Below are 14,017 nucleotides of genomic sequence, written 5' to 3'. Positions count from 1 at the left end.
TATTTAAAAAAAAATTCAGAAATTTTATAGCGAATCTACAATATAATGACTACGTCGAAAAGGTGGAAAAATCTTGTAAAACGAAAGAAATTACTTATGACAACTAAGGGTATGTTTCACGCAGAGGATCAAAGTCGCTCTTTTTCTCTCTCTCTCACTCTCTGTCATCCACACATATACACGCACATCTGTACGCGTGCAAAGATGACCGCGTTATAAATAAAAATTGTGACAAATCACCTCTGAATTAAGCAATGCACTCTCGAAATAAAGTATCGAATATACGTACCGGATCGAGTGCAGGTTAGGAATTAATTTCTTCAACTTTTTCCCCATCAAGTCACGATCTTATCTCCCGCGAATCGCTTGGTAGAACTCGCGCAAAGAACCAGGCAAGTCGTGCAGGAAATCTGTATTAATTTCGAGGCGTACCTTGCCACTCGACAGTTTCCTTGATTCGAAGTCGAGCAAACGGGATATCACGGACGCACACGGCACGTTCTCACGCACCTGCGGACGATAGTGTATTTTTGAATCGCGTGCCCGACGCGGAAACATTGTCGCAGGTCAGTCGAACGTGACGCGAATCACGCTTGTAGCGCTCGTTGCCAAGGAATTCGGAATCGGAGTTAACCCGACTTGTTACGTGGCCGTGTACTCAATTTTTAGCAAATTCAATCGGTTGTCGAATAAAGCGTTACCTACAATTGTTTCGTAATAGTTTTCAACACCACGGTGGGCTCGTTTAGGCATTGAATAGAAAAGTACAGTTAAAAATCGCAATGGCTGTCGAAACGTTAGACCGTTATTGTACAAAGGACGCCGTATTTACCGACCCTTGCTTGTTATTCGCTGTTAGGGTCGAAGCTCGTTTGTTCTCCTGACTTCTCTCGCGTTTCTACGCGAGTAGCAGTGCTCCATCGAAGCTTCTCTAAAAGCAGGGCCATTCGCAACGTTCCCGCGGGTTTGCGGGAGTCTTTATTGGGTTCCCTCTCGGGTAGTTTCGAATTTTAAGGTGACCATTAAGACCTCCGGCCGGCATTTGCATACCGCTTGGAAGTTCCTGACGTCACGCGCTCGTTCTCCGGGAGACACGAGGCTCCGTTAATGCGGAACATGGTCGTGTAATAAATTTCACGGAATAAAGAGGGGCGGCGGGGAGTTGCTTGTCCCCGACGTAAATACCGCGGGCCTATTAAAACTTTTCGCGTACTTAGCTGAAATTTATTTCGGTCCGACCGCGCGTGTCCGGTCGCGTGAGACGTCGTAAGCGTTTTATGGCGCCAGCTCGTTTGATCCACCCACGCCCGTTTCGCGATTCTACAATTTTCATGTTCCTCCATTGCTCGACATGACGGATCGAATCCACTCGCGGCGCGAACGTTATTAGGAACTTTCAAGTTTCTATATTTCTAACTTGACACTCCTTCTTGTTTCAGGTAAGGCACGAACGTATTTACGGCTAATATCCAGAGGTTCCTCGCCAGAGGTATTTACTTATATAAATTATGCGTTCCATAACGACGTGGACTTGAATCGAGTCCCATATAGTGGTGGCGAAGATTCAGTTGTGTCGGTATTCGTGGTAAAATTTTATCTCCGAGCGACGTACGTTACGGTATCGAGAGATATCGTTACGTACACGCCGCGAGTGACTTTTTTCGCGAGGTCGGGGACGGGAATGGAGTCATGCGCCCGAGGTAATCACGCGATAAGCGATAACGAGGTATCTGGGAGCGAGATAGAAAAAAAAAAGTCTGTCCACGAATCGGAATGCATGCGAGAGGTCGATAACGATGCCGCGAGGTAACGCGGCAATATGGGCTTTATCAGCGGAGAGCCGAGCTCTTCGCGCGGGAGACGCTGACGAGGACGAGTGGCGCGTGTCTGGGAGTCCGCGCGCGCTGGTTGGCTGCCGCGTAAGAATAGAGCTATTAGTAAATAGCTCAGCCTGAGTGGCGATATCACTAACCTAGCCCAACGTGTTGCGGCACGTTGCCGAGTCGACCCTGACGCAAAAGTAGCCACGCACGCTTAGCCTAGCGCGCGCTTACCGCTTAGTGCGCCTAGGTCGTTGACTGATTATTTTATGCGCTCGATGCGAGCGTTACGCTTCGGCCTCCCTGTCCCCGCGCCTATCGTCGTCGATTCAAGTCCTCCGTGCCAGCATTTCTCAAACTATGCGAAGGAAAATTCTGGTTGAATCGCGGAATTAAATCTTCATTTTTTTTAAAGAGTGATTCAGAGCGTTAGAAAAATGTAGCTAAGCTTCGATACCTCGAATGTTACTGTTGGAGTACAAAGGACAGTTCATCCTTCCCTTTTAAGATTGTCCTTCCCTTTTGAAAAAACGACTATTTTCAAGCGCTCCTATCTCGAAGATGCTATTTCACACCTTAACGAGTGTACAGTGTTACGTGGAGCACTTTCTTGTTGCGCTATGTAACGTGGTTATTGTCTACCGAGAGCCAGTCGAACCCAGTTTGAGAAACACTGCGTACCGCGCGTACCGACCTGCCGCGAGCTGTCTTTATAAAGGCACACTTTTCAGCCCGTTGCCATCAACCACGGGTCTAACGTCGACCCATTGTTTCCCGAACGCGGAAAACAATGGGATTACGGAACTTCTTTTTCCGGTTCTTAATTTCTTTTTTGCTCCAGCGAGGAGTGGGTCGATCGAGGCCTCCGCACGAGGAACTGAGAATCAAGGATAACGATTTACGTGCGTGGGAAGATTTATGCGGAGGATCTCCGCTCGAGAAATGATCCATTTCAGTCTCATATGGAGAACTCTCGGCGGTTCTACACTGTTAATTAACTCGTCTTTAATGTATTTGAGTAGTATACGTTCAAGGTATGATTAATATGCAAGCCAGTGGCGCCAGAGGTCTCGTCACAGTGGCGCCATTAGTTTGCGTGCTCGTCGTGCGTTGAGATAGAGAAGCATAGAGAAGCACACGCTCTTGTACAAAGCCAAAGTACAGCTAGGCTCTATTGCTACCTACAACCGCTAAGTATCGATGTAATCGAGTATACAGCCTCGGACCTAGTTTCACTTAAAGATTTAAATCGCAGGACGCTTCGTCGACAGGATGAGAAGATAACTTTCGTCGCGTAGGCGACGCGGTGTTCGCAAGGTTCTCTCCTTGGAGAAACCCGTACCAACGCGTGTATGCGTAGCTTCCGTGGCCGTGAGAGATCCCAGTCGCATAACATTGTCGTAGGTGCACGCAACCTCTGTCACGATAATCGCTTTTTATCGCGATCGCGCCCGATTTCAAGTGCAAATACACACGGGGGAATTATTGGCCATGGCGCCGTGAAAAACACGCTCCACGGTAGATACGGTGTATCTCGCGACGCGATAGCGACTGCGTTTTCTCCGCAACGGCAAACTATCTCGCAATTACGGTGTCCACGTCGAAACAGATCGTGACGATACCAGCAAGTGTCCCGTGGATAATCCAAAGGAAGGCTTGCACTTGTTGCGAGGGATTTTGCTATCTTCTACGTTAACGTTTGAGTGGAATAATGTATACCAGGTTTGCCCGGTTATCGAATCGACGACTTGTTTCGAGCGGGACACCCTGTGTAAACAGTCGATCGCGAGTTACGCGAGCAGCCTGCCGCACGAGTGGCCGCGAACCGTCGAGACACGTTTCCGCGGCTGGGAAAATTTTCTAATTCCTCCGTATCCGGATCGATCGTGGCAACCTGCGTAACGGAATACCGCGGCGTGTCATAACAAAACTCTATGTTTAGCTCGCGCGGTTATCTCACCGTCGCGCGTTACTTCTGGCAAGGCGACTCGCGAAGGAAGCGAGTCGATTTCCAAGCTTCGCGCAGAGATGGGTTACGTCTCGTTCGAATAATTTATTCGTTCGTTAAGGTGCTCACCGAGATATCGATTCTATATAGGTTAAACGTAATATTTTGTTGTAGTTTATTTTATGGATAAGAATTTTGCCCATCTCTGGTTCCACGGACGATGACGCGAGCATCGACGCCCACTCGCACCCTTTCCGCTCGCCATCGAAAGGGGAAATCTAATTCGAGACCAGCGTTGAACGGCCGCGGTGCACTAGGAAGCTTGTTCGCTTGGCCTCCACGCTAATTTACTCGCTCGACGCGAGCATAATCGCGGCATTCGTCGGGAAATCTCGACCGAGCACCTTACAAGCAGATCGGAATCCTAATCGTATTGGAATTCCTCGCTCGCAGATAGAATTTCAACGCGTGGTTAAAGAAATTGAATCCCCTCCTCTCTGGCTGTACAACTTGCGTTCACTTTGCTCGCTGTAAGCGTCGGAATTACTACCTCCGTTGATACCGCGGCCAACGCGAATTATTTTCGGGGCTCATTGTTATTCTCCAATGACGACGAAGATAAAGCATTGTTATTGCATGTTCGGACGCGATGGGTCCCTTAGGTGACTCGGTGATTCACGAGGCAGGAACGGGGGAGCCACGGTCCATCACGTAGAGTACTCGCCACGTAGCAACTTTATTGCACGTTCGCGCGCGAGAGAGCAAGTTCGTAAGAACGTGACGTAACGGAGATAACGCGACAGTGGGTTGAATCGAACCGATACGCGTGGGCAGCGAGCCGGTGGAATATAATGAAACGCCAGACGGAATTACACTTAACTAACCTAGCGCAAAAACAAGTCTCGACTGGCTGACACGGAGCGAGTAAACATGTTTACCGGGAACGGTACGCGGACAGCGTTTTCTGTCGGAGCTAAGCATTGCAGTGACACAGATTCGTGTCGTTTTTACGGATCGGTTCTGCTCTGGGTTACGGGGCACCGTGAACTTTGAACCGACCGTTCTCGCTTCAAGATAGATCTTTAACGCGGGATTTAAAGAACCGAGGCGTCTCCGTGTTTCTATTTTTTTAGTTTCAACTACGAGAAGATATCCTCTACAGACCCTAGGTTAAAGATAATAGGTGATAAAGATACGTGATCTCGAATTTAGCCACTTTGAAAATAAACTTATAACAAGTGTAATCGTAATAAATGAAATCACGGCAACGTTGAAAATAATGTTCAAGAAATCAGGTGTATTATCATCAGATGTGCGAAGTATGGTTAGATGATTTTTTCTCGGGATCGATCCAGCTTGAAAAACCACCTGTTCCTAGCAAACATCTCCTAAGCATCGCTGCGTGTAAGCTCCATAATTATTACTTATCTCGAACCCGTGCAATACCTAAAATTATTCGGTCACGTCCTTAAGAATCGCGTTTCAGCGTACATAAAGCCCCGATGACTGTACGAGCCGACAGAAGCTCGTTAAACTCGGGGGCGGGGACGGGGTCAATCGTTCTCCTTGTTAGCCAAATTGGATAACGAGTCTTTCGCGTCGAATAATTGGCCGGTTCGTGCGCCGAGTCGCATCGCTACGCCGCGAGTAAAGACAAATCAATTCGACGACGCGAACGCGGACCTGCTTGCGCGGTGTCATCATCGCCACGTGTTATGTTTGCTCTGTCATCCTATTCCCAAGATGTTTCTCAGCCGTTTTTACATCGCGATACACTCGGGACAGGCTACCATTTATACGACACACTTTTTTCAAGTGGCAGAGATTTACGCAACGGTGACAACGGTGATTTTTCAGCGATTAGAAGTTCATTGAAATTATAAAAAGAAAAGCATTATATTTATTCTCGACGAGTGATCGAATGTAAAGGCTGTTTAAGGAACGAGTAAAAGTAGGAAGGATTCCAGTCCGAAGATCGATAAAGAAATTGTTCACCGTCGAGAAGCGTGAAACTTTTTAGACCATGTGCTTTCGTACCGTAGCGCGTGTTGCGCACACGTCGGAGAACAACGTCCACGCGACCGAGTAAACACGATCGTTCCACTATGATGCGTGTATCGACGCTCTAGCCGCCGCAATCAGGTTTTTCTTGGGCTAGGTTAGGCACTATCGTCTGACATCAACGATGTTTACTACTCCGTCTCTATTCTTGCACGCTTGCTGCTGGCGAGGGGCGAGCTTGCGTGTGCACGTGATCTGTGCTCGTGTGCGAGCCCGTGGGAGGCGATAAGAGCCCAAGTTCCCTCTGTAGTCGATGGGCGTTTCGTTGTATTTCGGGAACAGTGGGTTCTTTCAACTCGAAGCAACTAGTCTTCTGGTTTCATACCATCGCGGCCCGTGTTTCACGTCTAGTCTAGGAATCGATCGGCGGAAAGTGAGGGAACGCGTACAGAGGAACGTTACAGCCCAGACCATACAGCTGTAATTTATAAAAATCCATTTTATTGTATTCAAGGACGATTCTCTTCGGTGACGATTTTTTGTTGTTGTTATTACACGATTATTCTTTTTATTATCGACAGTAATTAAAATTATAAAAAACTAAACGTCCACGTACCTGGTCAAGGGCACGAAGAGGTTAATTAGGTTAACATAATGGGTTACAACAAGTTAATATAAACAAGAATTAGTAGAATAATATGTGTAACGTATTCTGAAGTTGGAATGAATTTTATTTGGAATTTGGCCGCGTGCCGTACATTTGCCACTCCCTCATCAAGAGTAGATAAGTAGCAATGGAATATTTCCAACGATACCTCCATCTCTATTTTCTCGATCGCACAGTGTAGCACGATAATTCCTTTCCAGTGGAAGGTCAGTGCGCGTACAGCTCGAGAGAGGCGCGCGGTTGCACACAATGATGTTATCCGCGAGATAATTAGGAGAGCCGTGTTTAGCTGGCACCGCGAGGCGTCGATAAGTAATCTTGCCAGGCGCCGGTAATAATAATTCCCGTCGTCCCAAAAAAACGGCTTCCAACGGCTGTTTCTTAATGAGACAGCGACGTTGCCTCGGTCACTCGTTCCCTCGAGCACCACCCGCCTGAACGCGGTGCTTCCTAACAGGTGCGACGAGCGTGTGTGTTCATTGTGATTTTTTTTTTTTAAATGCGCGGTCGATCTGCACACAGCCGTTCAAGTGTTTCTACACATATATATTGTTTAGAAAGTAAGGCTTAATCAGATTAACGCGGTGTTGGAATTCGCGGTGCAACGCGGTTGCATAACTTTAAAAAAAAAAAAAAAAGGAACGTGTAAGGAAAGGATTTATGTTTTACGCTCGATCTTATTATGCATTAAATTCCACGTATAGAATTTCAATTCATTTCAGTTCCTGACGTTGCGTCGACGATTGCAGCGTTTAACCCTTTTCTTATTTCAGTACAATTCTGTCGAGTCTCACTCCGCATAGGACAGCAAAGGTTTAATTTTGCATCCTCTCTTAGAAAAGCCTTGCCAGCGGTCTTAAACTCCAGAATATACTCGCATGGTTAGTAGATCGTGTCTATCAGTAGATTGTGACCGTAACGGTCAGACAACACCTCAGGCGACGCATTCCAATGAAACCTCTATTGTAAATAGCGCATCCTTTAATCAAAGGATGAAATGCTCAGAGCGACAGTTCTGAATATTCTAGAAAATTCGAATAACGTGATGTGAAAAAAAAAAAAACGGTTGAGAGGCACTGGCAATGAACACACGTACTAGCATATGCGCACGCTTTTCCCCGGTGAACGCGTGTGCCGGGACACAGCGCGAGGGAGAAAACTGAGAACGGTGTCGGTAGTGCAGTAAACTCGTGCCGTCGGATAAATATACGATATTATGTAAGTTGTTTTGCGAGCCAGGGAACGCCAGAGAGGAGAGCATCGAAGAAGCCGGTCTCTTCGGATCTAGCCGGTTTTCTCGCGCACTTTCCTCGCGGAATTTTCCTCAAATCCGTCGACAATATTCTCATTGAAATATCATACGATGAAAAATAGAAGAATTTCAAGTGCATAATATCTTCAAAGGCGTATCAGCGTTGCGTAATCTACGGCCACTGGCGTGACAGAGCGGGATCGTTCAGGTTCTCTTTCTGGGAGAGTAGGTTTCTCGCACGATCTCGGAGCCGTTGCGTCCAAAATGGACCTACAGCGTTTTACGTGTTTCTGGTCATGCTGCTACTACGTATCGTTGCGTAATCGCGCACCGGTGAGTCGGATTCGCGATTATGTAACGCGTGATGACTTTTTGCTGAAACCGCAGGCTATCCCAGCAATACTCGAAGGCGCTGGCAATTGGAAACTGGTCTTTGGAATCGATTAATTTCGTGCATAATCGTTCGCTGTTTCGCCGATCCGCAATAACTTACGTCCTCGACGCGCGTGTCACGTACGCGGACGATTACCGATGCGATTGAGACAGAGTTGGAATCTTAAAATTAATCCTCTCTTTCTTCCACTTACCGTGGTTTTCTGTCAATTATTCTTTTCTTGCAAAGACCTCTCCTTGTCTTTCCATTTGCTATTTTTGTTTATATTCGTGCCACGAGATTGTCCCGATAGTGGAAAAGAGCTGGAATTAATCTCAGCCGCTGGAATCACCTTGCGTAGCTAGTACACGGACTCCAGTAGATTCAGGCCGTAATCGCCGGACAATACCTCAGGCGGTGCATCTCAATCGAGCCTGTTCTGCGCGAGCAACGGTGAATATTCCAATTAAAGAGCGAATTGCAACGCTGTTTTTCAAAGCAGAGGAACATACAAAAAAAAAAAACGTTGATAACGTAAACATTCTATACGATTCTATTATTTACTAAAAATACCTCGCACGAGCATCTCCCGATCGCTCTGGTACGCTTTCCCGCTGCTCGTCCCGTGACAAGTCCTAGAAGGCCAAATCCGTTCCGGGTGTCAGCGATCGCGTCGACAATGAGGATTAATTTTCAATCGATCCCACGTCACGGTTCTCTCTTTTTACCGGCAAAAATTGTCTCACAGCGACGCGTGACGTCTCTTTTTCCAGAAGCAGGCGCGCCAGGTGGCCGCTAATCGTTGTTTCATACAATTTCTCTCCCTTTCATCGAGTGAGAACGGGAAGACCCGTCCCAACTGGGCCTGCTATTTCGCCACATTGTCCAGGGACAAAAGGAAGGAAGGCGTGCCACGCGTCCTTTGGGTAGACGTCGTTTTCGGGGCTCCGTTTCCGTCGAGATTTCCAGGTCGCAACGGTAACGGTCTTGATCGACAGCTGCTAATGCATTATTATTATCAATTGTTATCAAAGTATAATAGGGTGCGATATATGTACTTGTAAAGCTAGAAATGCGTAGCTCTTGTTTTCCACTGTTCCATCCGCGTACAAAATTTATATTAAAATTGAGCGACGCGTTTCTTGTCAGGGATGGTTCAGACCACCCCCGTTGATTGTGCTACGATATGCCTCGATTCTAGGGAAAAAGGCGCGAGACCAGGGAGCAAGAATGGAAAGAGAAAACTGTCTCGTTCCCTTTTTTGGAATAATATCGACAGGTTGAAAGCGATCCTCGGGAGTCGGTGGATTTCCACGGTCGAAGAGCGCGCAACGTGAACTTTCACGCAATTTCTCACTCGTGCAGGTCACGTATGTAGCGCGAGCGAATACGTCAGCACGCTGATTTAACCCCCCTCGGCTTGTCGGTGGGCCGAGGTATCTCATAAATATGATAGGAACCGGGCTTTTCGAGGATACCTCGAACGACGAGGTACGCGTGTTCCTTTTTTCGTTATTCCGTTCAGGACACACGGAGGATTTCTCCTGGAGTAGACCTCCGCTTGTATTCTAGCTGACCCCTGAAATCTCTCCTCGACCGAGCAAATTGTTTCTTCGATTGCGGAATGAGGATTGGCTCCGTTCGACGTTCCCCTTTTTCCTTGGAAGGGAAACTAACTTTGTCCCTTACGGAACAGTGCGCCAGCGACCAGTCGAGATCATCTTTCGTGCCAAAAGTGAAAAGTACGCTATCGTGATACGCCAATGTACAATCTAATTACCGTACCGCCTCGCTTTTTGAACACATCCGCGTTAGAGATACTCCAATTACAATCGTTTCTCTATATAAAGTCAGTCCCATAAGTATTCGTGCCATTTATGTCTACTGGACACGAATAAACTGTACACATGTATATTTATGTTAAATTTATTTGAAAATATCACATTCATCATTTAATTTATCATTTAATTTAAGGACTGACTGTATGTTTGGAAAAGTCGATGTAAAATTATCGTGGAAGTAGTCCATGAATAATCGAGCATGATAAAAATTGCGACAATATTTACTATTCTGCAAATTCGAAGGCTAACACACGGTCGTTACTTTCATGCCTATAAACACTTGTAGATTCCAAGGATTCCAACACTTTAATGCACGCAGTGACTAGAGATTGAGTTGGTTACTACGACTAGTACAATGCTACATTAAATTGAGAATGCGATGGAGCTCGATAATTTCATGCAGTTACGCAATCTTCGTATTTGAGGCACGTGAAGGAGTCCTCGTCTCTGACGTAACCATTTTCACACGTGCATCCGGCCGTACTATCGGTGCACGGCTGAAACATATTTATCCACGTCGCGGTATCAGGCGTTTTTTTCACCGGAGACTATTAAACTCAATGGTAGTTCAAAAGGGTCAACGACCCGAGTTAACATCCAACACTTACTCGTAATTTGCACATCTTAACTCTGGGGTCCTTGCAAGTCGATTCGCAAACTGGTCCACACTGTGACCAGGTCTGGTTCTTTGGGCAACAGTGTTCCTCCTCGGCAGCTGTAGAAGAAAAGGTTTTATTAGCCAAGTTGGAGATTACGCGTAAATTTGTGCTTGTCGAACTAAAAATTTGCACTGAACCGTCCCTAGTATCTAGCAACATTTTTTTTTACTCCCGTTTCGACCCATATGTTGCGCGATAGACTACGGATACGCGATGTCGCATGACGCACAGGTCGAGACATTGATCTCTGATGTGTTAAAGAGCAAAGTTTATCACTGTAAAGTACCTCCTACGTAACGGATAGCTCAACGAAGACTCACCAGCAAGAACCATCGCTGTTAAGAGCACAATGGCGACGATGTATGGAGACATGGTTGATTCCTCGATGCCTCTCGCGTTCAGTTCTGTTCGCGTCGAGTCCACTTTCGTTTCTGACGACGACGTGTTCAATAGTGCCGCTTTTAATTTGTCAAGATAGCTATTAATCATCCACGGTCGTTTGCGTAATGTGTTTGAGAATACATCGTGGCAAACTACCGATAGCTTTAAATTCAACGTTGACAATAGACTCAACTGTATACACAACCTAACAATAGAGTCACTGTATACACAAACTAACGAGCCTGGATTTCCGTTTATTTTAGCCTTGCGTTGTTCTTCGAAATGATAAACGAGGATAATTATTTGTTTCGCCCAAGATGAAAGATTTTTGTTGGACTTCGAGAGGGAATAATTTAACTTGCAAACATATTTATTACTATCTCTATTATTGTTAACACCGGGACGTTAAATTGGCAACTGTTCGAGGTAGCTTAGGGGTGAAGTACTGGTGCGTTCGCTGACGTCGATGCACATACCATTGGCCTTTGTTTCCGACGAAACCATCGTTGCACCTACAATCCTCCTTATTTGATTGGCATTGTGGCCGTAACGAATACATTGTCATGAAATCACACATTTTATGCCTAAAAAGGGCTTGATTATCTAGTTCTAATTCCAAACACTCACGTAGAGCGAGCAGAGGACACAACAGGTATCTCGCAACTCGACTTGCAAACTCGTCCACACTCGTTTCAGGTTTGATTAAAACTAGACATCTCTGATTTCCTTGAATTATCGTGGAAAATAAAGTCGTGTTAGTAGTTCAAATTAGGGTCGGACAGAGTTCACCAATGTACTTTGGTAATAATGGATAGTTCGATGAGAATTTACCAGCAAGGACCATGGCGGTCAAGGAGCGCAACAACGACGATATAGTCAAACACGATTGGTTCTTCGATGCTGTTCAAGTGTCCTCCTGTTCGTCTCCACTGTACTTCGGTTTCTGCCGAAGATGCCCTCACCAGTCCTCTTTTTTATCTGCCAGATAAATTAGCTGAGCCAGAATTAGCGACAATTATGTACATAATGTTTCTGCGAATGACTCACGGTAGATTATCGAATACTGCACGTGCAAACGCGAGTAGCGTACATGCAACTTCATCCTTTAGCTGCGGGGAATGGTGATGGTAATTCACTTCTGAGAAGTTGAACATTTACATTACGATAAATAATATTTAAATACGCACGTTAGGCAACAATCCTGCAAATGTATATATGATTTATTCTAACCTTTCTATCTTTTCTACATTCATGTTTCAGGATATTACGTCGATGTGCAATCAAGCAACAATGATCAAGCGTGTTTGAGAAAGAGAATAACCACATTTCGTTTCCAAGATTATATTTATTTTTTTCGACCGTCGATGTAACATTATCTCAAATTTGTAATTACGTAAAGGAGCTTAACATTTTCCTGAATTCGTACAGTCCTGTACTTTGATGCACATGCGGGAGCTCTTGTCTCTGACGAAGTCATCTTTACAGGTGCAACCGGCTGCACTTGCTGGGCACGGTTCCTGCAACGAAAGAGACTCGCTAGTGTCGTGAAATTGTGAATTTTCATATAATGGGAAAAAAAGATTATTTAAAGTTTCCAGCACTCACGACTACGGAGCAATAAATTTTTTCTGGCCTCTCGCAGGTCGGTTCGCAAACTGGCCCGCAGTCTGACCAGGTCTGATTAGCTGGGCAAAAATCTTTCAGCGAAGCAGCTGGACGAAAAAAAAAAGTACGTTAGACGTTTACAAACTCGAGAAAACAGAGTTCAAAATGGAATTGTGTCGTAGCGTTAGAGTTTTTGTAAGTCTTAGAGTTCTTCTTAGAGTTTTGTCGTAAGTCAAACTTGCGACGATGGTATTTCTTCGTGGACCAACGTATATTACTATTAGAATTTAATTCGTTTAAATATAAGCTTCAGACGTAAGAGCAAATTAGAATATTTTTCTTTGCCGCTAATCGTGCCAATAGATGGTCTAATAGAGACTCACCGTGATGAACCACCGCAATTAGTAGCACAAAGGCGATTGCGTAGAGTGACATTATTCGTTCTCTACTACCGATCACTTCGATTCACTTGTTCCTGATGCGCTCTCGTTTCTGACGAGAAAGCGTTCATCAGTCGCGCTTTTAATCTACCAAGGTAGTAATAAATCACTCGGAGTTGTTTGCGCAAGTTTATTTTTTTGCAAATAATTTATGGCAAATTGTTGAACGGTTCTATGTTTGATCAATCGAACCAACACACGGTTAGATCCGCAATATCACATACATTAATAACGAATCTGCTTCTTCTTCTTGTTTTATTGTCGTTCTCCGAGGCCGTGGATAACGATAATTATTTCATCCGTGCAAGGTTCAGCGTTTACACTAGACTTGAGTAATGCAACTGAACTCGGAGCTGCTTTATCGAACTAAAAACATTCGAGGTTCCCACGGAAATAGTAAAACCACGTGCGGGAAAGTTTAGAGCTATGAAATTTCACTCCCATCGGTCGACAAGTGTCGCGAGGCGTTACTACGCGACGCTTATCGATGATTTTGTTCACGCACAATTTTTTTTTATGTCAGGAGGTAGATCGTCTTACAAACAGCATTTATTGTTACTGCTACTGGTACAGTGCTACATCAAATTCGATATTGTGTCATATACTCTTTTTTTTTAGATCTATGGACATGAACCCCAGGACATACAGAGGTATGGAAATTCAGTGTCTCTAACTTGCTGATAAATGCATCAACAACCAGGTTGAATATCAGGATTGTCGATGCAGTCCTATAACAGATTAGTGGATATCATACGTCCCGTATTATGGACATTTTTAACGTTTAAAGGGGCAAACAAATGTGTATTCAATAAAAATAAAAAAAAAAAAAAAACAATAATTAGGCACTTACCTTTTGCGAGCAGTTTCTCGTATCGGTACAGTAAGTTCCGCAGATGTGCCAGGCCGTCATACCTGGGATGCACTTATCGACGCTCCAATCGTAATCGAAACTGTCACTGCCTTCATTCATGACGTATGGGTTACCCTGTAAACGGACAGCTGCACGAAGAAAAATAATGCATTGAAGTAA

General features: G+C 45.2%; 3 protein-coding genes across 6 annotated transcripts in view; 1 reads left to right on the top strand and 2 right to left on the bottom strand.

Annotated features, from left to right (window-relative positions):
- LOC128891218 (headcase protein) overlaps positions 1 to 14,017 on the top strand; it is a 167,784-nt gene that overhangs the window by 62,592 nt on the left and 91,175 nt on the right. The gene's annotated exons all lie outside the window — the stretch shown is intronic.
- On the bottom strand, positions 10,108 to 11,926 carry LOC128891339 (cysteine-rich venom protein 1-like). Of its 4 annotated transcripts, none has more exons than XM_054150757.1 (5): positions 11,774 to 11,926; positions 11,570 to 11,668; positions 10,882 to 11,217; positions 10,511 to 10,617; positions 10,108 to 10,399 (listed from the first exon to the last, which is right to left on the bottom strand). In XM_054150757.1, exons 1-5 carry the CDS (start codon positions 11,784 to 11,786, stop codon positions 10,298 to 10,300), a joined length of 657 nt encoding a protein of 218 aa, XP_054006732.1. In that variant the 5' UTR covers positions 11,787 to 11,926; the 3' UTR covers positions 10,108 to 10,297. The 4 variants fall into 4 exon arrangements, with proteins under 4 accessions (XP_054006732.1, XP_054006751.1, XP_054006741.1 ...); XM_054150776.1 differs by having other exon boundaries at positions 10,882 to 11,019; positions 11,774 to 11,923; XM_054150766.1 differs by having other exon boundaries at positions 11,419 to 11,668; positions 11,774 to 11,832.
- Positions 12,267 to 13,078, bottom strand: LOC128891422 (cysteine-rich venom protein 1-like). Its single transcript, XM_054150889.1, has 3 exons — positions 12,931 to 13,078; positions 12,548 to 12,654; positions 12,267 to 12,459 (listed from the first exon to the last, which is right to left on the bottom strand). The coding sequence occupies exons 1-3, from the start codon at positions 12,980 to 12,982 to the stop codon at positions 12,346 to 12,348; spliced, it is 273 nt and encodes a 90-aa protein (XP_054006864.1). The 5' UTR covers positions 12,983 to 13,078; the 3' UTR covers positions 12,267 to 12,345.

Source organism: Hylaeus anthracinus, unplaced genomic scaffold, assembly GCF_026225885.1.
Source record: "Hylaeus anthracinus isolate JK02 unplaced genomic scaffold, UHH_iyHylAnth1.0_haploid 0, whole genome shotgun sequence".
NCBI lineage: Eukaryota > Metazoa > Arthropoda > Insecta > Hymenoptera > Colletidae > Hylaeus > Hylaeus anthracinus.
The sequence above is the reverse complement of the archived record's forward strand: the minus strand, read 5'-3'. Positions and strand labels throughout refer to the sequence as shown.

Coding starts and splice junctions, on each gene's coding strand:
- LOC128891339 (XM_054150757.1), bottom strand. Junction 11,218..11,569: donor GTGTCCTCTGCTCGCTCTAC/GTGAGTGTTTGG, acceptor ATCATTTCGAAG/AACAACGCAAGGCTAAAATA. Junction 10,618..10,881: donor AACAGCGATGGTTCTTGCTG/GTGAGTCTTCGT, acceptor TTTCTTCTACAG/CTGCCGAGGAGGAACACTGT.
- LOC128891422 (XM_054150889.1), bottom strand. CDS start 12,982: ATGTCACTCTACGCAATCGCCTTTGTGCTACTAATTGCGGTGGTTCAT. Junction 12,655..12,930: donor AATTGCGGTGGTTCATCACG/GTGAGTCTCTAT, acceptor TTTTTCGTCCAG/CTGCTTCGCTGAAAGATTTT. Junction 12,460..12,547: donor AAATTTATTGCTCCGTAGTC/GTGAGTGCTGGA, acceptor CTTTCGTTGCAG/GAACCGTGCCCAGCAAGTGC.